We start from the raw sequence: 24,935 nt of genomic DNA on the forward strand, positions 1-24,935 counted from the left end.
CCACCCTCATTAATGATCTGAGCTAGATCTTCTGGATACTTTGCTGCAGCTTCTCCATCAGCACTTGCTGCTTCACCTTGCACTTTTATATTATGGAGATGGCTTCTTTCCTTAAACCTCACACACCAACCTCTGCTGGCTTCAGACTTTTCTCCTGCAGCTTCCTCACCCCTCTCAGCCTTCACAGAACTGAAGAGTTAGGGCTCTGGCTTAGGCTTTGGGTTAAGGGAATATTGTGGCTGCTTTGATCTTCTATCCAGACCACTAAAATTTTCTCCCTATCAATAAGACTTTTTCATTTTTACCATTCATGTGTTCACTGGAGTAACACTTTTAAATTCCTTTAAGAACCTTTCCTTTGCATTCACAACTTGGCTGTTTGGTGCAAGGGGCGTAGCTTTTGGAATATCTTGACTTCCGACATGCTTCCTCGTTAAGCTTAATCATTTCTAGCTTTTCATTTAAAGTGAGAGACGAGACGTGCAACTCCTCCTTTCACTTGAACGCTTAGAGGCTACTGCAGCGTTATTAATTGGCCTAATTTTAATATTGTTGTGTCTCAGGAAATAGGGAGGGTCAAGGAAAAGGAGAGCAACAGGGGAATGACTAGTGAGTTGAACAGCCAGAGCACACACAACATTTATGTATTAAGTTCCCCATCTCATACGGGTGCTGTTCGTGGAACCCCAAAACAAATTACAATAATAACATCAAAGATCACTGATCACAGGTCAGTAACAAATACAATAATAGTTAAAAAGTTTGAAATATTGCAAGAATTTCCAAAATGTGACACAGAGACGCAAAGTGAGCAAATACTGTAAGGAAAATGGTGCCAAGAGACTTGCTTGACACAGGGTTACCACAGACTTTCAATTGGTAAAAAAAAATGTAATATTTACAAAGCCTGCAATAAAAGAAACAACAATAAAATGAGTAAGCCTATAACACAGCATTTAAGAGACAATACCAAAATTCTGGTAGCACTCTCAACAGTAATTAAAAAACATACAGGAACATATATATGTTTGTGAGTCTCTGAAGATCTCATTACAAATTGCAAACCAGATGCATCTACAACTTAAAAACATTAATCTTATGTACCATAATAGCAGATACTGAAATTTTCTAAGGGACGGGGACTGTGCCTTAGCACCATATACTTACATTACTTCATTTAGTCCTGTCAACAACATGATGGGAAGTAAATGCAATTATCATCAACTGCATCTTACAGATAAACTTGTGGCACAGGGTGATAATAATTCTCCCCAAATCACTTATCTCAACTGGCAGAGCCAAGACTCAATCACCACCACCATCACCACCAGCCATACGCACACACAAAAAGCATCCAGTGTAGAAGCTTTACTTCATTTTACAAATGTTCACTGAATGTCAACCATGTGTCAGGCACTGGGTTGGGGCTGCAACAGATGGCAGGCTTCCTGGGCTCGCATGAAGCCCACACTTTAGGTAAGTGGGAGGGCTGGGGATAATAAACAAGTAAACATAGAGAAAAAACAAGAAAATTCCAGATTTGAATAAGTATTGATAAACAGGGTTATAAATTCCAAAAGAAATTGGGGTGGGTTGCTGGGCTAAGGGGTTTAGGCAGGGAGAAAGAGGAACTCTCCTGATAGAGCTATCAGGGAAGGTGTCTTTCAGGAGGTAATACTGAAAAGGAGGCAGTCATGATAAACACCGAGAGAAAAGGATTCCAGTCTGGAGAGCCAATGAAGCCTATGACAGGAAAGGACTCAGAATGCTGGAGGGACCAGAAAGGTGGCAAATGGCAGGAAGACAGGCTTTGGTGAGGTCTAAACAACAAAAAACTCATTTTAACATTTACTGTGTCAGAATTGTAAGTATTCACATTTTCATCTTATAGGTCTTGAAAAACGGGAGGGGAGAACTCCCTGATAAATGACTGTTCCACCTAAAAATCCAAAAGTGAGACATTTGTTGTACACTAGAGGTTTTTAAGGATCTGTATGGTCTTACTCAGACTATCATGAGCATTAGCCAATTGGAGATTAGTAATCATGATGTTTTTCTATTTGTCTCAATTATGCTCCTTACCTAGTGAAAAAATTTCTTTTTTGTACTTAATACCCTATGGGGGGAAAAATGTTTTTCCTTATTCAGAGAGGTCCAAGTGTCATTTGCCTCTAGCTTTGCCACAAGACCACTGTGGGAGATGGTATGATTGTTCCCAGTGGCCCTCTGTCCTCCTATGAGAGCATTATATCTCCTGGTCAATTGCCAGGTAAATTTCAGTGCCTCCTTATGGAAGGAAAAGAGTCTCCTACCGCAATGGATTTGATCATTGACTTAGTTTGGATAATGGCATGTGTCTGGGCAGATTTGGGAGCCACTGCCTCTTTCCACCAGTGCTCCTATTCTTCTCCCTCTGCCAGAGGAATGACATGTCCCAGTTAGGGGTCTCTCCTTCAGTCTTGATCCCAAAATGAAGAAGACATGTGAAACAGACTCAAAACTTGGGACAGACTCATAGCTCAGTTACAGTTGACAGATTCATGAAAAAGAAATAAGTCTTTATTGTAGGTAAGTCACTGAGATCTTGTTGCTTATACTACAGCATAATTAGTGAAAGCTGATGAAAATATTATTCAATGTTCAATTACATTAAACATATAAATATATACTTATATATGTGTGTATTAACACACACACTTAACTTTCTCAGAGTTAGTACAAAAGAACAAAATCTTCTCTAATTTTGGAGATCTTTTTTTTTTTTTAAAGATTTCATTTATTTATTCGACAGAGAGAGAGACACAGCGAGAGAGGGAACACAAGCAGGGGGAGTGGGAGAGGGAGAAGCAGGCTTCCCGCAGAGCAGGGAGCCCGATGTGGGACTCAATTCCAGGACCCTGGGATCATGACCTGAGCCGAAGGCAGACACTTAATGACTGAGCCACCCAGGCGCCCCTAATTTTGAAGATTCTTATACAAACAGTTTGCCATTTGCTTTTGGTCTCACATAATAAGGCTTTCAACATTAAACAGAACTTCTATTCCTAACATTTCATTTAAAGTGATTAAGCTCCGTTTTTCATTTCAAAATAAAAATTTTATTTCTTATACCAAAAAATTAAAGCCATGACTAAAAAAATAAAATTACAAGAAAAATGAACCTAAAAATATTATGCTAATTAAATGAAAGAAACCAGACAAAAAAGACCACATATTGTCTGATCGCATTTATATGAAATTTCCTGAAAAGGCAAATCTGCAGACAGAAAATAGTAGATTAGTGGTTGTCCACGGGTGGCAGTGAAAACAGAGATTAATTGTAAATGACGTGATGGATTTTTGGGAGGTATAAAAATGTTCCAAAACTGGTTTACAGGGATGGCTATGCAACTCAGTAAATTTAATTTAAAAAAAAAATCACCTCTGGGTGAAGTTTATAGTATATAAATTATACCTCAGTGAAGTTACCTTAAAAACAATAAAAAAGAGTATGTCATACCAAAGCATTTTTAAAATTAAAAAAATATATAAGCATATATATAATTATTTCAGTTTTAATTTTAAAAACTACTGGTTTAACCCTCTGTTCTATTGTTAAGTGCATTTTGCTGATTCTTTATGTCAGTATTTGCTAATAAATTTGATTTCCTGATTCTATCCTTTTTTATTAATACTACAGGTAACAACACTGTGTTATCCAGCATGACTGGTATATGCAGTGTCAGAGTTAATAAAATATTCAATTTAAAACTGAGAAAATCTTTCAAGCATATAACTTTTCACTTGTTTATTGAGAAAACTTTAACATACATTCCTAAAGTAACTATGAAAATTTACTTTAACTTTTAGTCTTATATCCTGTTTGGAAAAAGTGGGATACAAATAAATATAAGAACAAAATAAACTTTGAAGACAACAACCACATAGCTATTGAATCTGTGTTTCTTTTTGATCACACTAGCCATTTGTAAAAATGTAGCAGGTTATCAGTTAAGAGTTATACGAGAGCATCCTATCAGAACCTCAAGGATGCAGAAATAAAATTGCACCTTTAAACTCTATTAAGTAAACTTTATTAAGTATTTTTTAGAGTATATTATGTTCAAATCTGGTGCCCTTTGACATCATTTTCCCAAAATATTTTTAATAATATTCTCCATTGTCACGGATCAATAAATAAATACTCTTGTCTGCATAAAAACCTTTCCTAAAAGTTCTCATGGATTTTTACTTTTGGCTATACAACATCCAATCCCCTTTCCAAATATAACATTGACTATAGTTTCTGCTAGTGCTTATCCCTTTCTGCACCTGCCATCTCCAGCCTTCACCTCTACTTTGTGAGTACCTAATTGTGCTGCTTTCCTTTCCTGCTGTAATTAGTTTCCATTGCTTGCAACTAAGCTTTTTGATTGAGATAGGAGCTATTAGCTCTAAAAGTTATTTTTCCTAGTAAAAGAAGGTTCTTAAGTGATTCCCTTGGGGTTGTTGGGGGTTTTTGTTGTTGTTGTTTGTTTTTTGTTTTGTGTTTATTTCTTCTAATACAATTCAAAAAGGAGATTTTTGTCCAGGATTGACATTCAACATAGCTCTGTATCATCCAGCAACAACATTTACTCACCATTTATTAAGACCAATTTGTTTTAATTCTATTTGGTTTAGTATCCTGATAGGAAGGACCAACACGATACAAATTGAATTTACTGAAAACAGATCATTAGCAAATTACTGTAATAATTGGGTCTATACATAGGAAAAAAGTCATAGGCCATATTATTCATTAAGCTATTTATCCCATAAATATTTAAAGTTCTTACTCCTCTACCATCAAGAAGTTTAATCTATTGGAGATAGACAAGCAATCAAAGTTTTACAGATGAGAAGTAAATACCTATTCATAAGGTAATGTAGTAAGTATTATAAGATTCAAAACAGCATTATGGGAAGCGCAGAGTGGAGAAATTAATTCTAGCTGAAGAATGAAGAAGCTCTTAGGTAAGAGGTAGTTTTACATTAGGCCATACGAAACAGAAAGGAATTTGCTTTGTCAACCCAACAATAATTACACAGAGGTAGAAAAATTAGCAGCAAGCTCATGTAGTGGCAAGTGAACCAACCTAGATCAGTGCTTCTAGTCAGTACTTTTCAAACTCTTAAGGTGCAAACAAATCAATATGGACTTGTGGTAACATACAGATTGATTCATCTGGCCTGGAAAGTGGGTTCCGAGACTGCATCGCTAATGAGCTCCCAGGTGATGCAACAGATTCATGGACTCAGCAGAGTAAGGCTGTAGAGGACAGAGCGATGAGGCGGGAGAGCCGCAAGCAGCCTGATCAAGCATCTTGAATGGCAAAATGTGACCATATGATCAGAACTGTGTGCTCTGGAAACATCGGTGCACTTGTGAGCACGTGGAATAGACTAGAGGCAGAAAAGAAGAAGACCAAGACTTTATGAGACTATTTTAATGGTTCTCAGAGACTGTCTTAATGGTTCTCAATCTCTTTAATGGTAACTGTATAACAACGCTGATGGTAGCAGTGGGAACAGAAGAAGGAGGCATGGAATCTGGAGATACCAAGAAGATAAAACTGATGGGGACTTCTTAGGTATGTCGGGCACATGGAGAGTGAGTGAAAGGGATAAATAGAAAGTAACACTAAGCATTTTATCCTGGCTATCTAAGAAGTTGTCACATCATTAGCAGACAACTAAATGGAAACCATAACCAATGTGGGAAGAGAAGTATAAAAACTAGGGAATGGTAGAAGACAAGTTCATTTGGGAATTAAGTTGAAGAGACAAGTAGGACCATCTAATTAAGACTTTCCACTGCTCTTGTAGTTAAATTTAGTGTAAGTTAAAATTCCACTTGTAACACCCTCTTAATAGTGCAAATGGACAGTCCGATTGCCACACCCTCCTCTCTCCTCTGGGACAGTCAGTCATCCAGCTTGTGCTCGAACATTTTCAGTGACCGAATTCATGACCATGCTGAGTAATCCTTTTCATTTTCGAACCTTCACTTAGAAAATTCTTCCATAAATTGACCTAAAACTTGTCTCCTATTTTTGACCTAGCAATTGTAGTTTCACCCTTCAAAACTACAACCATCTAATCAACCTAAATCAAAATAACTCTTCATAAAGAATTAACCCAAGTCTTTTCCAAGCTAAACTACTTTTTGTTCTTCCCCAGCCTTTCTTCATAGGCCATGGTTGCCAAAACATATCATTGGTGAAACCCCTTTGTTTATTCTCCTTCACAATGGCAAATGTGTGGCAAGACTGTTGCTGGGGCAGCCCTCCCCACTGCTCATGCTAGTAGAAAACAGTGTAGATGGATCCAAGCCCTCTTTCTGCTGAGCCCAGAGAAGATCTCAGGCTCAACCTCAACACAGCATTCCAAAGAATCAATACAAGGCACTGGCATCTGCAGATGAGAAAACATCCCTTTGACATTTTCTGATATAATCAATTCCCCTTTAAAATACAGAGAATGCGGGGCGCCTCGGTGGCGCAGTCATCTGGGCATCTGACTCTTGGTTTCAGCTCAGGTCATGGTCTAGGGGGCCGTGAGATTGACCCCGCATCGGGCTCTGCACTCCCCTCTCCCTCTGCCCCTCCTGTTCATGTGCATGTGCTCTCTCTCTCTCTCTAAACTAAATAAGCACATCTTTAAAAAATATAAAATAAAATACAGAGGATGGAATGAAATTTCGGAAGTGGCATGGACAAATCAGAGTACAGTACAATTAATACTCCATATGACCTTGAAAATATGGTGCTTGTTTAGATTCAGTATCACGTCATTTGTGTACATTGATCTTTCAGTCACTGAGAACCACTGGGAATGTCTGTACATAGAATGGTCCCATACAAGGTCTCCCTAAACTTACTCTGAAATTTCCTTATATATTTAAATTCTATTGTTGACCATATATACTCACTCATAAGGAGATCTTGAGGATTTTTTAATCTTCTTTCTACTTCACTCCACCTCCTCCTCTGGCAGGAATATGAGAATACTTAACATATAACAGGGCAATGATGGTAGATGATGGAACTTCAGCAGGGTAAATGTCCTACTTTCCTTTGTTTTATGGGTTCCTCTTTTTTTAACCATCAAAATGGTAACACCCACTGAGGCAGGATCAGGATACAGACCGGGAAAGGAGAACACATGACCTGACTGCTATAATCCTGCATTCTAGATTTTAAGTGAGCTGGACAGTTGAGCATATACACACAAATATTCACATACATTCACGCTCACCCACTATACACACACATAATCCATGCATGCACACACTGCACGTATATGTATGCACATATGTGTGTGCATACGTTGTGTACGATGCATGTGTGTGTTTTATATATTTCAGTGCAGATCACCAAGGGAACTATTCATTCATTCAAGAATACTTCTTGAGTAACCACAAGTCAAGCTTGTAATGAAATAAAGATTTGTTTAGTCTTCTGCTCAAACTGATAGCCACTAGCCCCAGGCGGCTACTTATATTTAAATGTAAATTAATTAAATACAATTAAAAGGTCAGTTCCTCCAATGTACTAGCCGCATTTCACGTGCTCAAAAGCCACCTGTGGCTAATGGCTGCTACAGTAGACAGGCAGATACAGAATATGTCCACTGTTGCACTTCTTTTTGGACAACAGAATCCTATGGCTGTGTATAGCTGATCAACAGTCAAGAGTGTTTACTAAAGGCCAGGAACTATTCACAAGCTCTTTACATATAGTAACTCATTTAATTCTCATATTTATTATCTGCCCTCATTTTACAGATGAAGAATCTGAGGCATTGAGAGGTTAAGTAATTTGCCCAAGGAAACAAAGCTATTAAGCGGTGGAGCCAGGATTTCCAATACAGACATTTCTTACGTATCAGCTCTGAAGAGTTCAGTGTCCCACTGGACAAAGCACAGCCTGCACTGCCTTTTATCATCTAGCCCTGGAAGCTGCATGGTATCACTTCCACCAGACCTTATTGGTGAGGCAGTCACAATCCCAGCCAGATTCAAGGAGGGGGCAGAGATCCCACCTCTTATGAGGAAGGTGGCAGGTCACTGTATAGAAGAGCCTATGGGATAGGAGAGAGAGATGTGGTTATCTTTATCCAAAGCTACTTGCCACACTTTGGTACTATGTATTATGCTGGTTATTCTTTATTTCCACTCCCAACCTCCCAGCTCCCAGCATCTACTCTTGGTGTGGATGACATCACCCGAACCACTTGCCCAGGGGGGTCACAAGCAGGAGATCCAAGAGGAGCAGAAGAGGAGCTCAGGGAATATACTATTTCTTCCTTGCTTTGGCACCACGTTTCTGGCAGGGGTACACTTCTATAGACATCTCTCTGTATATACAGCTCCTGTGGAAGTGGCCCCTTCACTACAGGTCCAGTTCTCACTGGATTCCAGCAACACCATATCTATTTCTCTTCCCATTAAACTCTGGGTGCTAATGGCTTTTTTGCCTCTGCAAGTATCTAAGTACCTCACTATCTCTTGTTTGCTCCTGAACCCTGCCCCAAATCCTGTAAGTAGTTCTTGCATTAAACATTCTTCATTTAAGTCATTGGAGAGAATTCTGATTCTTAACAGAGCCATGACTGATACAGGCACATAAAAGGAACTCAACAGAGACCATTCAGGGAACAAATATGAAAAATTAATAACCAAACTTCCAATATCTTCTACTAAGTATCTGATATAATTGTTGAATAGTACAATTATGTCCCTCCACTATGTCAGGATTGACAGAGATCCAATATATATAGGAGCTGGATGTCTCAACAACTATATTATTCTTTCGAAAGTAACCTTCTTCGCAAATGAGTGATTCTTTCAAAAACACTGTTCAAATAAACATGCTCATTGTTGTATTTCTGATTTACCACAAAACTATTTTCTATCATTGTTATAAAACCAGATCACCTCTTTCTTTTCAAAGTGTTTATAAACAAAATACTAAATAGTTCCATAGGTTTGATAGCTTTGCTGAAGATTGAAATTTTGCCTGCTTATACCTTCCAGAACTTCTTTTTGCCCATTAAACAAAAAAATTTTTTTTTTTTTTAGTTTTGGTGCACCATGCTTATCTCCTCAAACATGACTAGCGGTGATGAGGATAATTATATCTGTAGATCCCCTATTTATCTTAGATGATATAGATCTTATTTTATGGTCCTGAATACCTTTTAAAAAGACCAATAACAGTATCTATCATTTACCGAGTACCAGATAAGTACCCCACTGCTTCACTGTGACCTAGTTACCTTAGTTATGTTTCAGTTGCTTCTCCTTCTACACATTACAGTATTTAATAAAAATAAAGGCTAGTTATTTTAACATTTCCAAAAAAGAACTTTTTTTTTTTTTTAATGTAGAGAAACCGGACTCTTTTCTCTAAATTTTTTGCAAGCCATGCGTCATTTTGGCCCAGTCCTAACACTATTCCTACACTATCGTTATAATTTTTATCCTTTTTCCTTTTTCTGTTTTTGAATCATTGGTCATGTTCCCCTACCTTCCAACATCTATATTTACTCTTTCAAGTCAATATCCTCTGCATTCCCTATGGTCTCTTGAGATTTGGTATCATTTTCCTCTCACTGGATTACCTGAAAAGTCTGAAAAATACCGTTTTGTTTCCCATCTCTCCTGATTTATATTGCCATTTAGAGTCTCTGTCACATCTTCCACCTGGACTCCAAGACTGAATCATGTCTTTCTTTTTTCCAAATACTCAGCACAGTATCTTACACAAAAATATTTAACATGTATTTGCCATGCGCTTGTAAGGTATTGTGGGAAGAAAAGAATTAATAATAAGCCAAAGATTCTACTCTTTAAAAAGCTTCTGGAGGAGATTATGATATATATTCACAAATAATCTAAGGGAATAAGGAATGACAAATGTAAGCTGAATATTAAAGTAGGGGATCTCAAAGGATTAAAGGGTAGTGAGAGTATACTTTAGAAGTAATTGTTGAAAGTATCCCAGGGTAAACTGGTCAGTGGGAGAGGTCTACAGAGGAGCTGGCCAAAAAGGGAGTGGTAGAGAGAGCAGTCCAAATGGAGAGGACTTTCTTAAATCTGCTTGTCTAACTAACTGTGGTTAATGGTTGTAAAATTCAACTTATAAGCAGGCAGCTAACTTAAAATTTTTCCAAGTATTCTTTTCATACTCTAACCAACATTACAGCTTTACCTGTATCTACGTGGCCAGTCTCTATAAAAGTGGTTCTTAACTTTTTTCTAAGTGTCCAACACATGTAGTGATGAAGCACTAACAGGTAGTGTGGATCCAGGTGTATGGAGCTGAAGCTTACAACCTTTTAAAAAGAATCCAAACTTAAAACAAAATTAGATAGAAAAATAAATGTCGATTTAGAATGAGAAAAGAAATCTCAACAACTCTTCTTCGGAGACTTGGAGTTCTAGATTCCTTTCTTCTGAGATAGCTTTAGGCAATTTACCAGAAATGCTAACTTAGAAATGCTTCTGGTTGCAATCTGTCATTCCCTTCCCACCCAGAACATCTAGAATTCCCAGTAACTTTCAACGTTTCCAGAGGCCTAAGCACATAAACATCTGAAGCTTCAATTTCATTAGCTTCATCTTAGATCTGCCTCTGACAACAGGGGCTAATTAAAACAATGATTCTTAAGAGGGGACTGGGACACTTAGAATCTGGGGAAAAAGAAAGCACGGAACTAGGTTAAAACAATCCTAGATGATTCTGATACACAACTGCCCCTCCCAACCAACACTCCCCCTCCCCCATGCTGGAAGTTTCACAATGCAGAGCCCTACACCAATATGCAAAGACTTATAGTATCTTAGAAGGCAATGTGAAGGATAGGCCAACTGTCCTCGATCTGAACATAAAGTACGTGTGGAATATAAAACAGCAGTGTTAATTTTTTACAAGTGAACATAAAATAATTCCATTGTTTTACATTTTAAACACATTGAAAGGTCAAATAACTTTCTCAAGAGCACAAAACTGTTACTCTGTCTGAACATCTAGAATCCGATTGTGCCTACCATTCCATTTAATCCTAAAGGGAGAAGGGAGCTTTACATATTCCTCTTTGGGGTCTGAGTAGGCTTGTTCAGTTTGTAACTTCAGTTCGCTCTCCCAGAGTATAGCGGTGGTTAGGAAGGTCGCTTTCCCTAACACCTCAAGGTAACAGCTAACTACTAAACAGGCTTCTTATTAATTAATACAGCAGCAACGTTAAGAAACTGGGTTGACATTTTAACAGCCCTGCAAGAAAGGTATTTTTCTTTTCCAAAAAGAAATTACAACCAACCGTTGTACAGGCACCACAAGTCTACCACTGACCTGAGTCAATTTCTCTCCAACTCTACTGCAAGTTAGGAGGGCCCTTCCGTCCTGATTTTCCCCGGGGAAAGGAAAAACGAAAGCGGCTGGCGGTGGGTTGGGAGGCAGTCGCTCAACTGAAAAATCCTCAACTCCGCAGCAGAGGAGCTTCCTGTTGGACACACAGAACCCGTTTGCTCCTCAAGAGGGGACTCCCTTGCCACCTAGTCTCACTGGGCTTGAGGCTCACCTCCGGTGTCAGTCAGCCCAGTCTTAAAACCCACAGTCAGTACCACTAAATCAGGAGTAATTTCTCTAGACTAGGGTGATCTCTCTCCCAGAGTTCTGGGCTGGCTGCGCCCAAAAAGAAGCGGCCAGGGCGGGGGCACTCTCGGGCCACCGCCTCCCGGGTTCGGAAACTGTCCGGGGGAGGCGTCCGCGTCAGACAAGAACCGAGAAAGAGAAAAAAGGGGGGAAAAATCACAACTTTGCCGACTCCACAAAGCCACGGCCGTGCCGAACGGAGGGTTAAAGTGCAGAGGAGGGCGCGGCTGCGGCCGGGACGCAGCCCTGGGTGCCGCGAGCCGCCTGGCGGGGTTGGGCGGCCGGGGAGATCCCACCCACCTCCAGCTCCGAGCCTCCGCCGGGGCCGGGCGAGCGCACTGGGGGCGGCCGCCGCGCCACGGTGCCAACTCCTGGAGTTGACTTGGAACTTTCCTGGGACGCGCCGCCGCCGCCCTCACCTTACTGAACACCTCCAGGTCGTCCTCGTCCTCGTCCAGATCCAGCACCTCGGCCTGCAGCAGGGCAGAGGAGCCGCTGCTGCCCAGGAGGGGGGCGTCGACCCCCGGGCTCTCCGCCGTGGCGCCCCCAGCCGGGAGGCCGGAGGAGCGCGCCTGAGATGCCAGGCGCTCGCCCTCCATCCCGACAGTGCGCGCCCGGCCGGCCGCCGCTGCCAGCCCGGCTCCCCCGAGCGTGCCCATTGGCTCCCGCGCATCCTGCACCTCCCCGGCCGGCCCCGCTCCAGCCCCTCGCCCGCTGCGCAGACGCGGAACTGCCGGGGCCAGCGCGGGGCCGGCTCGTCCCCACCTGGCCTGGGGCCCGCCGGAGACGCGGGAGTGGGGCTCGCGGGCCCTGGCTAGGGTGGGGAAAGGGCCGCTGTAGGCTGGAGGAAAGCCGAGCACGCGAAGGTAGGAGGAGGGCGTCCCCGCACTGCCCTGGCTCGGGGACTGCCGAGCGTGGGTTTCCGCGGCGGCGGGGGGTCTGGGCATAAGCGACAGAGCGAACCGTCAACTTCGGGGGATCCACAACGAGGCTGGAAGGCAGCCGACCCATTCTGCCGAGAGAAAAAGCCAGTACTGTATTTCCTGTATTTTAAATGGTTGTCTTTCTTGGTTGTGGTTTTGGAGTCCGTCTTTTACTAAGGCTAATGCAAAAATAAAAGACCTGAAAAGCTCCCTCTGTTTTTGTAATTGATTTTTGACCCAGTGACCGGACTGTGTGGTCATCTCACTGTCAATCCAGGGAAGTCGGATTTAAAAAGTATTTTCAGCCACTTTAAAATGTGCCTTTACTTCTGGAAGTCTTCCTGAAGTTAATGAGCAGGAACATTTCTAAGAGCCGAGGACAACGAGCAGGACTGGACCTCGCCACCAAGAAATAATCTTCAATCTTTGCGCTGCCAATGCCAAGCTACAATTAGTTGTTCACTGCTTAATATTAAAAAAAAATCTAAGTTCTAAAAAAAAAGGAAAATTGAACACAAATTGATATATATCATTTTGGGACTATCTTCATGTTTTATTATTTAACTCCCCTCAGTCCCAGCCAGCTCTTTTCTCCATCCGCCCTGGAAAGGATGTCTAATAGTTTGCACATAGGCAGGGAGGAGGCTCAGTCAGGGACTTGACTCCCTGCAAAATATTTAACCCAATGTTTAGAGTTAATGAAATTGAAAGATAGATAGATATAAAATATTGGGGGAAATAGAGCATTTCTCTGCTTCTGATTAGAGGACATGGCCTTAATAATATGTTCCCTCTTAACCATTCAGATGTACCTCCCATTGCTTTCAGTTCACATATGTGCTTCATAAGTCCCGCTGGTCAGCTGCCCTGTGAATATACAGCCTTCTTCCTACACTGTTTGGTTCCTGTACCCAGAATACCATCTCCTGCTCATCCTTCAGGAATTAACTATAGTCCCATCTCTTTCCGGAAGACTTTCCAAGTCAACACCTCCTGTTCCCAATTTAGCATTTAATTTTATGCCATCTTATAGACTGTATTTATTTCATGTAAAAGCCTTATATTTCTTAGCAAACTCTAACATTTTAAGGTTAGGGTTCACATTATTTATTAATAAGCCACAGTGTCAGATAGACTCACTTAAAAAGGCTCTGTGCTAATGTCTAAAAGGAATACAAGTTATTAAAAGTCTATTTTTTTCCCCCTCTCTAACCTCATTCTGCCTAGTGAGAGATTCAAGGTTTTCTAATTGCAGTCTGAACCAGGAAATTCTTAAGGATACCGTGACTCACACAATTGCCAGAAAGCAAAGAGACAGGTTCAGAAAATGGGCAGAACAAACCGGGACTACATAGCTTGGATCACAGCCAAAACCATGCCACAGAGCTAAGGTGCAGACCTTGCAGCCGCCATTGCTGAACCCGGGATGCCGCTGACACTGATGTCACTGGACTCAGGGTGCCGTCACCAAGAGCAGCATCACAGCTGCCTCTGACAAGTACCTCTGCTATTAGTGCCACAAAAATGCCCCACAGTCCTCTTTCTCGGTGTTAGTAGTTCTAGTTGCAAAACCCAGGAGGAAAGATCTGCTTGGCCCACCTGGCCAAATCCTATAGAGATTTCTAAGGCAAAGAATTTTCTAAACATAGAAAGGCCATATTGATGCTGGTCAGAAGATTAAAAAAACAAAACAAAACAAAACAAAAAAAACCCCACCACTAGACTTCACTCCTTTGACTGCCTAACGATAATATCATGTTTCTTCACGTACTGTCTCCCCCTGACCTCCATTCCTGCTAAGTATAGTTCAGCTATGCCTCAAGCACTTGGGAATATAGTCCTTAGCTCCCCAAAGGAAGAAAACCCAAACCTATTCATTACTGGTGCAGCTCCAAGTCTAATATGTCCATTCCTCCTGCAGTTCTACAATCCTGTGGATATTTGCCACTTATGGACTAAATTTTTGAATTTAATTACCAACATGCCAGGCCTGCTTATTCAATGGCATGAAAAATCCTAAACTGCCACATAACAGTCTAAGCTTCCATTAAATGGGATCATCAGTGGGTTCTTTAATGGAAGAATTCTTATTTGGGTACCAAAGCCTATAAACCAGCATGGCTCAGAATTTTAAGCACAGGTGTAATATTAAGAGGAGGCCTACCCAGTCCTGTTCCTTGGTTTCTGGACTCTTTTTCCGATTATAGGAGAAATAGTATCATATATTAAATTTTGTTTCTGAGAACGTACATCTTGTCAAAAACCTTCGTCTCTCTCTCACCCTTTCCAGTTGGGATCTCCTGAGACCATAACTGACTCTTTAATGTTACATTCAGCCATCCATAAAGTTAGCTGTTTCTGGTAATGGGATTCATGATACAACAGGTCACCCCTTGGGTATTGCCCAGTGGCTTTGTTTCTTTTGCTGGAAGATGATTTAATTGATTAGGAAAAAAAAAATGTTATGTGTAAAATCTGATGGGAAAGCAACCAGTCAGTGAGTTCATGGATGATCATGTTGGGAGAAACTGAGCAGGAAAAGCAAACCCAATGTATCTTTGCCATTAAGGACAAATCATGGCATCCTCCAGATGGGTATCAAGGGTGGACCAGAAGTAGCTGCTGCTGTGGCGAGATGAACACTTACCCGTGGAAGTAGCCATTTGTCCTTTTAGTGTGTGGGAAATCCATGCTGTTAAGCTGGTGCATAGCATACATCATCCCCACCATCATGGCCATGGAAAAAGCATAGGAGTGCCTGGGAAAGCAATAGTATTAGCATCCACAGAACAAGAATTCTTATCAAACATACTATTTGATCATGTAAATTCATCAAATGGAGTTTTGGGAAAACATTGCCATGGGCTACAAATATGCTTTTATTCTGGGACCATTCCAAGAGGCCACATACATTTTCTCAAACCTCCTTGACTTCTAGGTCCTACCTTGTTCCTTCTAAGTCCCACCCAACAACCCTTAAGCCCGTGTCCTTGGAGCAATATAGAATCTCATCCCAGCCTCTCTCCTTTGAAGCCTAATGGACATTGTTATATACCATGGGGAGGATTTCTCTATTCCATCATCCTTTTTCACAGCAGTACACCGATTCCAGAATATGATAAAGAACCATCTGTAACCCAGATCTGAAATTTTTACCCCTTAGTTAACTGTTCAAATGGAGCTCCCTGTAAGATCCTAACAGTATGCCTGTTGGTAGCAAGAGCCAAATGCTCATGCAATGTATGCTTTTAGGACTATTTTTATATATACCATTTCCACATGAGTATGGTTGGCTGAGGGCTTATCTAATTTTATGGTTTTTTGTTAATATATTGTTAATAATTGTTTTGTTAATAATTTCATGATGAGCTGCTCAGGTCACATAATCACATGATGTCCCATGCTTAGGTATTTAGTATTTGTCAAAACCCCATAGCAAGCCTAGGGCTGGTTTCCTAAATGAAAAAAGAGGACATATTTTGCCTTAAAACTTGATGTTTTTGATTCTCTTTCAGGACTTGTCACAGTTTCCAGAGAGCATCCTGTTTCTACAGGCTCATCAATAATATTGTCATTAGTAGCTAATTGGTACCTCCTTTGAGTCTGACAATGTTATTAGTACATTATGTATGTTCACTCATTTAATTCTCAAAAACACCTTATGAGAGGTGCTATTATTAACATCCCCATTTTATAGGTGAGGAAACTGATGAACAGCGAGGTTTAGTAACTTATCCAAGGTAAGTAGTAAGTGGTAAATAATTTACAGCTCACTGAAAGACAGTGTTATGTATGTTGCCTTAAAAAAATAAAAAAGAGGAATTATAAGGATATTTTGGGATTCTTGGTTCTTGAGAGAATGAGACTAAACATTTCAGCTGATGCTCTGTGTGCCCCCAGGGTGGGGTGGTAGGACTGGCCTCTATAATCCAAAAGTTTTAATTAAAGAATAATGGAAGTGAAAATTTGTAAAATATGCACTCAATAACGAAACTTTTCTCCATCAGCCTGGGCTCCGTGTGAGAAAGATATCTACTCCTCCCCCAAATCCTAACCATAGTTCAGGAAGTCACACTTCAAAAAATTCCAAGTGTCCCTGGGTTAATGATATACACCTGGAACCTCTGGCACAACCAAACAAAATCTCTCTTCAAAACACTTCTGACAGTTTCTACAGATAAAACTCTACTGTACATGAGATCAGTGTTAATCAATGAAATTAAAATTGTTCAAGGAAACCATCCACCATGAACCAGAATCACTATATAAAACTATTAAAAGGATTAGAGCCTAGAGAACTTTAAGCAGTACACAAAAATATAAATTATTTAATAAATGAAAAGAATGAAAATAACTACAAGATGCTATAAAATAGCTAAGAATTGAGAAATGAAAAATACAGTTATTGTGCTGATGGTTAATTTTTTGCCTCTTCACTCCATATCAACTCTTGTTGCCTGCTCTGGAATGATGGTGCTCGGCCTTGTCACTATTTCTGTTTTGCCACTAGGCATGATGTCAAGCCTTGTCAGTAGACAGCCTGGAGGAGCACTGGAGGAGGAAGGATTTTCCTCTTCCTGTTTCTGGTATGCTATCTTACCAGTGTCCTGTGGAGAGCTGTTTTTCCTCCTTTGTTCAGCCCCTACATAGTTTCTCTAGTGTAAGGTTCCTTCAGGACACAGCTTTGATGGTGTTTTACCCACTATCAAACTCATACGACTGTGGTGGCATAGTCTAGAGACCCAGACATTGTGAGCCTGCCCCCAGCCTAGGTTGCCACAACCCATACCCTCTCCTCAGTCCCAGGCATGGACATACACCCAGGGGCACTGGAGGTCTGCCATCCCCTGACCTTTATCCTGCACCCAGCCCAGAGCTGACCCAGTCTGAACTGAACATGGAAGTACACTAGACTCCTGAAGTGGGGGACCTCTCAAGTTCCTGACTCCAACAGTGTCCAGCAGCCTCTCTTGGTGCCTAACAAGTTTTAAGGCTTAGCACTTCCCAGAGGGTAGATTTCCAGCAGGTTCCACTAATGAAGCACTTTGCTGACTTCGCCATTCAGGAAGCCAGTGTGGTATTCTTTCCATTGATATCTGGATCTTAGCCCTAACAGTGTAGGACATTTTCTTGGGTACTTATCTCAACCCTAGGGATAGTGGTCACATCTTTCTCTGCTATTCTTACTTTAGAATTCTTTGAAACACTCTTACTCCAATCCCTTTCTAATAAAGCTTTATATTAAACTTTCCCTTTTTAAATGATGGTGGGGTCCCATCTCCTGACTGGACCTTGAACAATATAGAATTCATACTAGGAATGGTCCTAGGAGATAGACCTACAAAAATGGCATTCTGGGAATCTCTGTACAACCAGGTGACCGAGGAAAAAAATAACCCTGAGCCTGATCTACAGATGAATCTTCGTGATATGCTAGTAGCTAGTAGTACCTCAAAGTAGCAGCTGCAGCAGTAAAGCGCCCCCCTCAAGGGTGAACCTGAAGAACAGTGGTGAAGGAAAATTCTCCTAGTGGCCAGAACTTCAGGTATGAAATGTGGTCAACTACTACATCTGGAGTGAGAAATGTCCAGAAATGTAGGTCTGTATTAATTCATAAGTAGTTGTAAATGGTTTGGTCAGATGGCTAAACACTTGGAAAGAATGTTGGAAAACTGACGAAAAGGGAGCTTAGGGAAGAATATGTCAATGAACTTTCCGTAGGGGCACAGGCTGTAACAATATTAGTGAATGTGAAATGTCTACTAAAAGACCTCTACTGCAGAGAAGGTTCTTAAGGATCAGGTGGAAAAACCATAGACTCTAGGAATGTCAATTATCCTTTCTCCCTAACCATCACATTCCTTACTTAATGGGCCTGTGAACTTAAGTAGCAATGGTGGCAGGAATGGAAACTATGCATGAGTTTGATAACACGGACATCCCTTTATATCACTGACCTGACTAGTGTAGCTGACCTGACTAGTGTCTAATCTGCCAACAGCACAAACCAACATTGAATCCTCAATATGGCACCATTTTGGGGATATGCGATGGCAAGCCAGTCATTGGTGGTAAGCTGATTACAATGGATATATGCCTTCATGGAGTAGGTGGAGATTCATCCTCATTGAAACAGAAATTCTAGATGAGTTTTCCTGCCATTGTTTTTGCCAACATCACCGCTGATAAGTTCACAGAGAATCTTATTCACCATCATGGCATTCCATATAGCATTCCATCTGATCAAAATGAAAAAATTCATTTCACAGCAAAGGAAATCATAAGCTCATGCACATGGAATCAACTATTCTTACATATATCCCGTAACCTATATGCTTTCCATTCCATCTCTTCTGGCCTAAAAGTGACTTATGTCTCTTTTGTTCACAACAAATTGGCCAGAACTGGTCATGTGGCTCCATCTAACCCCAAGGAGGTCATGAAGTACAATCATATGTTCAATAGGCAGAGGGTCAAAAATACTTGATGAATAGCACAGTTACAACCTATGTGTGGATAAATCTAGGTAATTAACATGAGGCAAAAACAAGATGATGGAAAGCAATAACCCAAGTCTTTGATTAATACCCATTTATTCTGTAAGTGTACAGTTCTTTAAAGAGAATTCCTTACTGGCTTAAAAAATTCAAGCAAGTATTTTAAATTATTAGCTCAATTTTCTCATCTAAAAAGTGGGGATAATTAGTATATACTTCAAAGGCTATGAGGATCAAAGAAACTAATAGATGTGAAATAATTTGTGAAATAAAGACAAATAGAAATCTTAGTTGTTTCATTACTCTTAATATTATTAATGTAAGCAGTAGCATATGATTGCCATATTTTCTCCATAATTTCATTTAAACACCCAAATAGTAATGTCTGGGTTAGTTCCCATAATGTATCATGATGCTTTGCAGTTTGATTAGAATATAGGGGCTTGGTTTTTGTTTTTAATTTTATTATGTTATGTTAGTCACCATACAATACATCATTAGTTTTTGATGTGGTGATCCACGATCCATTGTTTTTGTATAACACCCAGTGCTCCATGCAGTACATGGCCTCCTTAATACCCATCACCGTGCTAAACAATCCCCCCCCCCCCCCCCAAAACCCTGTTTGTTTCTCAGAGTCCATAGTCTCTCATGGTTCATCTCTCCCTCCAATCCCTCCCCTTTTTTCCCTTCCTTCTCCTCATGTCCTCCATGCTTTTCCTTATGTTCTACAAATAAGTGAAACCATATGATAATTGACTTTCTCTGCTTGACTTATTTCACTTAGCATACTCTCCTCCAGGCCCATCCATGTTGATGTAAAAGTTGGGTATTCATCCTTTCTGATGGCTGAGTAATATTCCATCGTATATCTGGACCACATCTTCTTTATCCATTCAACTGTTGAAGGGCATCTCGGCTCTTTCCACAGTTTGGCTATTGCGGACATTGCTGCTATGAACATTGGGGTGCATATGGCCCTTCTATTCACTACATCTGTGTCTTTGGGGTAAATACCCAGGAGTACAATTGCTGGATCATAGGGTAGCTCTGTTTTCAATTTTTTGAGGCACCTCCACACTGTTTTCCAAAGTTACTATACCAACTTGCATTCCCACTAATAGTGTAAGAGGGTTCCCCTTTCTCCACAACCTCTCCAACATTTGTTGTTTCTTGCCTTGTCTATTTTTGCCATTCTAACTGGTGTAAGGTGGTATCTCAATGTGGTTTTGATTTGAATTTCCCTGATGGCTAATGATGATGAACATTTTTTCACGTGTCTGTTAGCCATTTGTATGTCTTTTTCAGAGAAGTGTCTTTTCATATCTTCTGCCCACTTTTTGACTTCATTATTTGTTTTCTGGGTGTTGAGTTTGAGAAGTTCTTTACAGATCTTGGATACTAGGCCTTTATCTGTAGTGTCACCATTTGCAAATATCTTCTCCCATTCTGTGGGTTGCCTCTTTGTTTTGTTGACTGTTTCTTTTGCTGTGCAGAAGCTTTTTATCTTGATGAAGTCCCAAAAGTTCATTTTTGCTTTTGTTTCACTAGCTTTTGGAGATGTATCTTTTTTTTTTTTTTTGGAGATGTATCTTAAAAGAAGTTGCTGTGGGTGATGTCAAAGAGGTTACTGCCTATGTTCTCCTCTAGGATTTTGATGGATTCCTGTCTCACATTGAGGTCTTTCATCCACTTTCAGTTTATCTTTGTGTGTGGTGTTAGAGAATGGTTGAGTTTCATTCTTCTGCATGTGGCTGTCCAATTTTCCCAGCACCATTTATTGAAGAGACTGTCTTTTTTCCATTGCATGTTTTTCCTGCTTTGTCAAAGATTATTTGACCATAGAGTTGAGGGTCCATATCTAGGTTCTCTGTTCTGTTCCACTGGTCTATATGTCTGTTTTTGTGCCAGTACCATGCTGTCTTGGTGATCACTGCTTTGTAACATAGCTTGAAATCAGGCAACATGATGCCCCCAGCTTTGTTTTTCTCTTTCAACATTTCCTTGGCAATTCGGGGTCTTTTCTGATTACAAATTTTAGGATTGTTTGTTCCAGCACATTGAAAAATGTCATTGGAATTTTGATCGGGATGGCATTGAAGGTATAGATTGCTCTGGATAGCATAGACATTTTAACAATGTTTATTCTTCCGATCCATGAGCATGGAATATTTTTCCATCTTTTTGTGTCTTCTTCAATTTCTTTCATGAGTGTTCTGTAGTTGCTAGAGTATAGATCCTTTACCTCTTTGGTTAGGTTTATTCCGAGGTATCTTATGGTTTTTGGTGCTATTGTAAATGGAATCGTTTCTCTAATTTCTCTTTCTACAGTTGCGTTGTTAGTGTATAAGAAAGCAACTGATTTCTGTGCATTGATTTTGTGTCCTGCCACATTACTGAATTGCTGTATGAGTCCTAGTCATTTGGGGGTGGAGTCTTTTGAGTTTTCCACATAAAGTATCATGTCGTCTGCGAAAAGAGAGAGTTTGACTTCTTCTTTGCCAATTTGAATACCTTTTATTTCTTTTTGTTGTCTGATTGCTGTTGCTAATACTATGTTGAACAACAGTGGCAAGAGTGGGCATCCTTGACGTGTTCCTGATCTTAAGGGAAACGCTCTCAGCTTTTCCCCATTGAGGATGATTTTCTCTGTGGGTTTTTCATAGCTGGATTTTATGAGCTTGAGGAATGTTCCCTCTATCCTTATACTCTGAAGAGTTTTAATCAGAAAAGGATGTTGTATTTTGTCAAATGCTTTTTCTGCATCAATTGAGAGGACCATATGGTTCTTCTCCCTCCTCTTATTAATGTGTTCTATCACATTGATTGATTTGCGAATGTTGAACCACCCTTGCATCCCGGTGATAAATCCCACTTGGTCGTGGTGGATGATCCTTTTAATGTATTGTTGGATCCTATTCGCTAGGATTTTGTTGAGGATTTTGGAATCCATATTCATCAGGGATATCGGTCTGAAATTCTCCTTTGTGATAGGGTCTTTGCCTGGTTTAGGGATTAAAGTAATGCTGGCCTCATAAAATGAGTTTGGAAGTTTTCCTTCTGTTTCTATTTTTTGTAACAGCTTCAGGAGAATAGGTATTATTTCTTCTTTGAATGTTGGGTAGAATTCCCCAGGGAATCCATCAGGCCCTGGACTCTTGTTTTTTGGGAGGTTTTTGATCACTGCTTCAATCTTGTTACTGGTTATTGGCCTATTCAGGTTGTCGATTTCTTCCTGTTTCAGTCTTGGCAGCTTATAGGTTTCCAGGAAGGTATCCATTTCTTCCAGGCTGCTTAATTTATTGGCATATAGTTTTTGATAATACTTTCTAATAATTGTTTCTATTTCCTTGGTGTTAGTCGTGATCTCTCCTCTTTCATTCATAATTTTATTAATTTGGGTCCTTTCTCTTTTCTTTTGGATAAGTCTGGCCAGTGGTTTATAGATCTTATTAATTCTTTCTAAGAACCAACTTCTAGTTTCGTTGATCTGATCTACTGTGTTTCTGGTTCCTAATTCATTGATCTCTGCTCTAATTTTAATTATTTCTCTTCTAATGCATGGCTTAGGCATTGTTTGTTGCTTTTCCTCTAGTTTTTTAAGGTGTAGAGTTAGTTGGTGAATTCGGGATTTTTCTATTTTTTTGAATGAGGCTTGGATGGCTATGTATTTCTCCCTTAGGACCGCCTTTGCAGTATCCCATAGGTTTTGGACCAATGTGTTTTCGTTCTCATTGATTTCCATGAACTGTTTAAGTTCTTCTTTGATTTCCTGGTTGACCCAAACATTCTTGAGCAGAGTGGTCTTTAGCTTCCAAGTGTTTGAATTTCTGCCAAATTTTTTCTTGTGATTGAGTTCCACTTTTAAAGCATTGTGGTCTGAGAATATGCAGGGAATAATCTCAGTCTTTTGGTATTGGTTGAGACCTGATTTGTGACCCAGTATGTGGTCTATTCTGGAGAAAGTTCCATGTGTGCTCGAGAAGAATGAGTATTCCATTGTTTTAGGGTGGACTGTTCTGTAAATATCTATGAGGTCCATCTGGTCGAGTGTATCATCCAAAGCTCTTGTTTCCTTGTTGATTTTCTGTTTAGATGATCTGTCCATTGCTGAGAGTGGAGTACTGAGGTGTCCTACGATTAACGTATTATTATCAATATTTTGGTTAACAGTTGGCTTATGTAGATGGCTGCTCCCATGTTGGGGGCATAGGTATTTACAAATGTTAGATCTTCTTATTGGATAGACCCCTTAAGAATGATATAGTGTCCTTCTGTGTCTTTAATTGTAGGGGGAGTGGGAGAGGGAGAAGCAGGCTTCCCGCCGAGCAGGGAGTACAGACTTTAGATTAAAATCTAATTTGTCTGATATAAGAATTGCTGCCCCAGCTTTCTTTTGAGGTCCGCTGGCATGGAAGATGGATCTCCATCCCTTCATTTTTAGTCTGGACGTATCTTTAGGTTCAAAATGAGTCTCTTGTAGGCAGCATATGGATGGGTCCTGTCTTTTTATCCAATCTGGAACCCTGTGCCATTTTATGGGAGCATTTAGGCCATTCACATTGAGAGTGATTATTGAAAGATATGAATTATTTGTCATCATGTTGCCCATGAAGACGTTGTTTTTATAGATTGTCCCTGTAAATTTCTGTTGCATATGACTCTTGGGGTCTTTCTCCTTTTATAGAACCCCCCTTAATATTTCATGCAGGGCTGGCTTAGTGGTCACATATTCTTTCAGTTTCTGCCAGTCGTGGAAGATCTGCACTTTCCATCCGTTCTAAATGACAGCCTCGCTGGATAAAGTACTCTTGGCTGCATGTTCTTCTCATTTAGTACACTGAATATGTCTTGCCAGGCCTTTCTGGCTTGCCAGGTCTCTGTGGATAAACCTGACGATATTCTGATCTTCCTCCCTCTGTATGTAAGGAATCTCTTCCCCCTAACTGCCCTTAAGATGGTTTCCTTGGTTCTAAGATTTGCAAGTTTTACTATTACATGCCGGGGTGTTGGCCTGTTTTCCTTGATCTTGGGAGGGGTCCTCTCTGCCTCTAGGACACGAATGTTTGTTTCATTCCCCAGATTAGGGAAGTTTTCAGCTACGATTTGCTCAAATACGTCTTCTAGTCCTCTCTCTCTCTCTCTCCACTCCCTCCAGGATTCCAATTATTCTGGCATTGGAATGCTTCATGGTGTCACTTATTTCTCTGATTCTATTTTCATGGATTCTGAGTTGTTTTTCCCTAGCCTCCTCTTTTCCCTTTTTATCTATTATATTGCCTTCCAAGTCGCTTATTCGTTCTTCTGCCTCACTTACCCGAGCTGTTAGATTATCTAGATTGGATTGGCTCTCAGTGATAGCATTTTTAAGTTCTGCCAATTCACCTTTCATTTCTGCCCTTAGAGACTTTATGTTGCCATTAATTGATTTCTCCATTCTAGCCACTGTCTTCACAATCGCTAGCCTGAATTCCAACTCGACATCTTGGTTATATCTGCATCCATTTGTAATTCTGCAGCATAAGTCATAATCTCTGAGTCTTTTCTATTTTGGGGGTTCCTCCTCCTAGTTATTCTGTTGATGAGTGTTTGAGGGAATGTATAGAGCAGATTATTGACCAGAACCCAAGCAAGATGCACCTATTTTCTTGGGACCTTAGGGTTGCTGGCCTCTTATTTTCCCAGCCTGTCTTCTGGGGGAGGGGCCTGCGGCGCTGTTACTCAGGCAACCTTGTTTGGGCGGAGTTGCCCTGCCCCCTGTGGCGGGGGATGGGCTCAGCGGGAATCAGTTTTTGGGACTTTTGTTCTCTGGCGGCTTTCTGCATGTCTTCCGCGAG

The 24,935-nt window shown here is 40.5% G+C and overlaps 1 protein-coding gene across 4 annotated transcripts in view; it reads right to left on the reverse strand.

Annotated features, from left to right (window-relative positions):
* The window catches only part of SNX7 (sorting nexin 7), a 107,267-nt gene extending 94,941 nt beyond the window's left edge, over positions 1 to 12,326 (reverse strand). The window contains exons 1-2 of one of the 4 annotated variants that reach the window (XM_073896259.1): positions 12,098 to 12,326; positions 11,376 to 11,526 (exon numbers count right to left, since the gene is read on the reverse strand). Coding sequence is in view for 1 of the 4 variants with exons in the window: in XM_025872265.2 (XP_025728050.1) it covers positions 12,098 to 12,277 (180 nt within the window). In the remaining 3 variants the exon portion in view is untranslated. Of the gene's footprint in view, positions 1 to 8,006; positions 8,104 to 11,375; positions 11,527 to 12,097 lie in introns of those variants that run through there. The other 3 variants (XM_025872267.2, XM_025872265.2, XM_073896260.1) reach the window with 3 other exon arrangements.
* Positions 12,327 to 24,935: the final 12,609 nt, after the last annotated feature.

The sequence above is a fragment of the Callorhinus ursinus genome, unplaced genomic scaffold (assembly GCF_003265705.2).
Source record: "Callorhinus ursinus isolate GAN/ISIS: 27379988/994484 unplaced genomic scaffold, GSC_fseal_2.0 scaffold9, whole genome shotgun sequence".
NCBI classification, from domain to species: domain Eukaryota; kingdom Metazoa; phylum Chordata; class Mammalia; order Carnivora; family Otariidae; genus Callorhinus; species Callorhinus ursinus.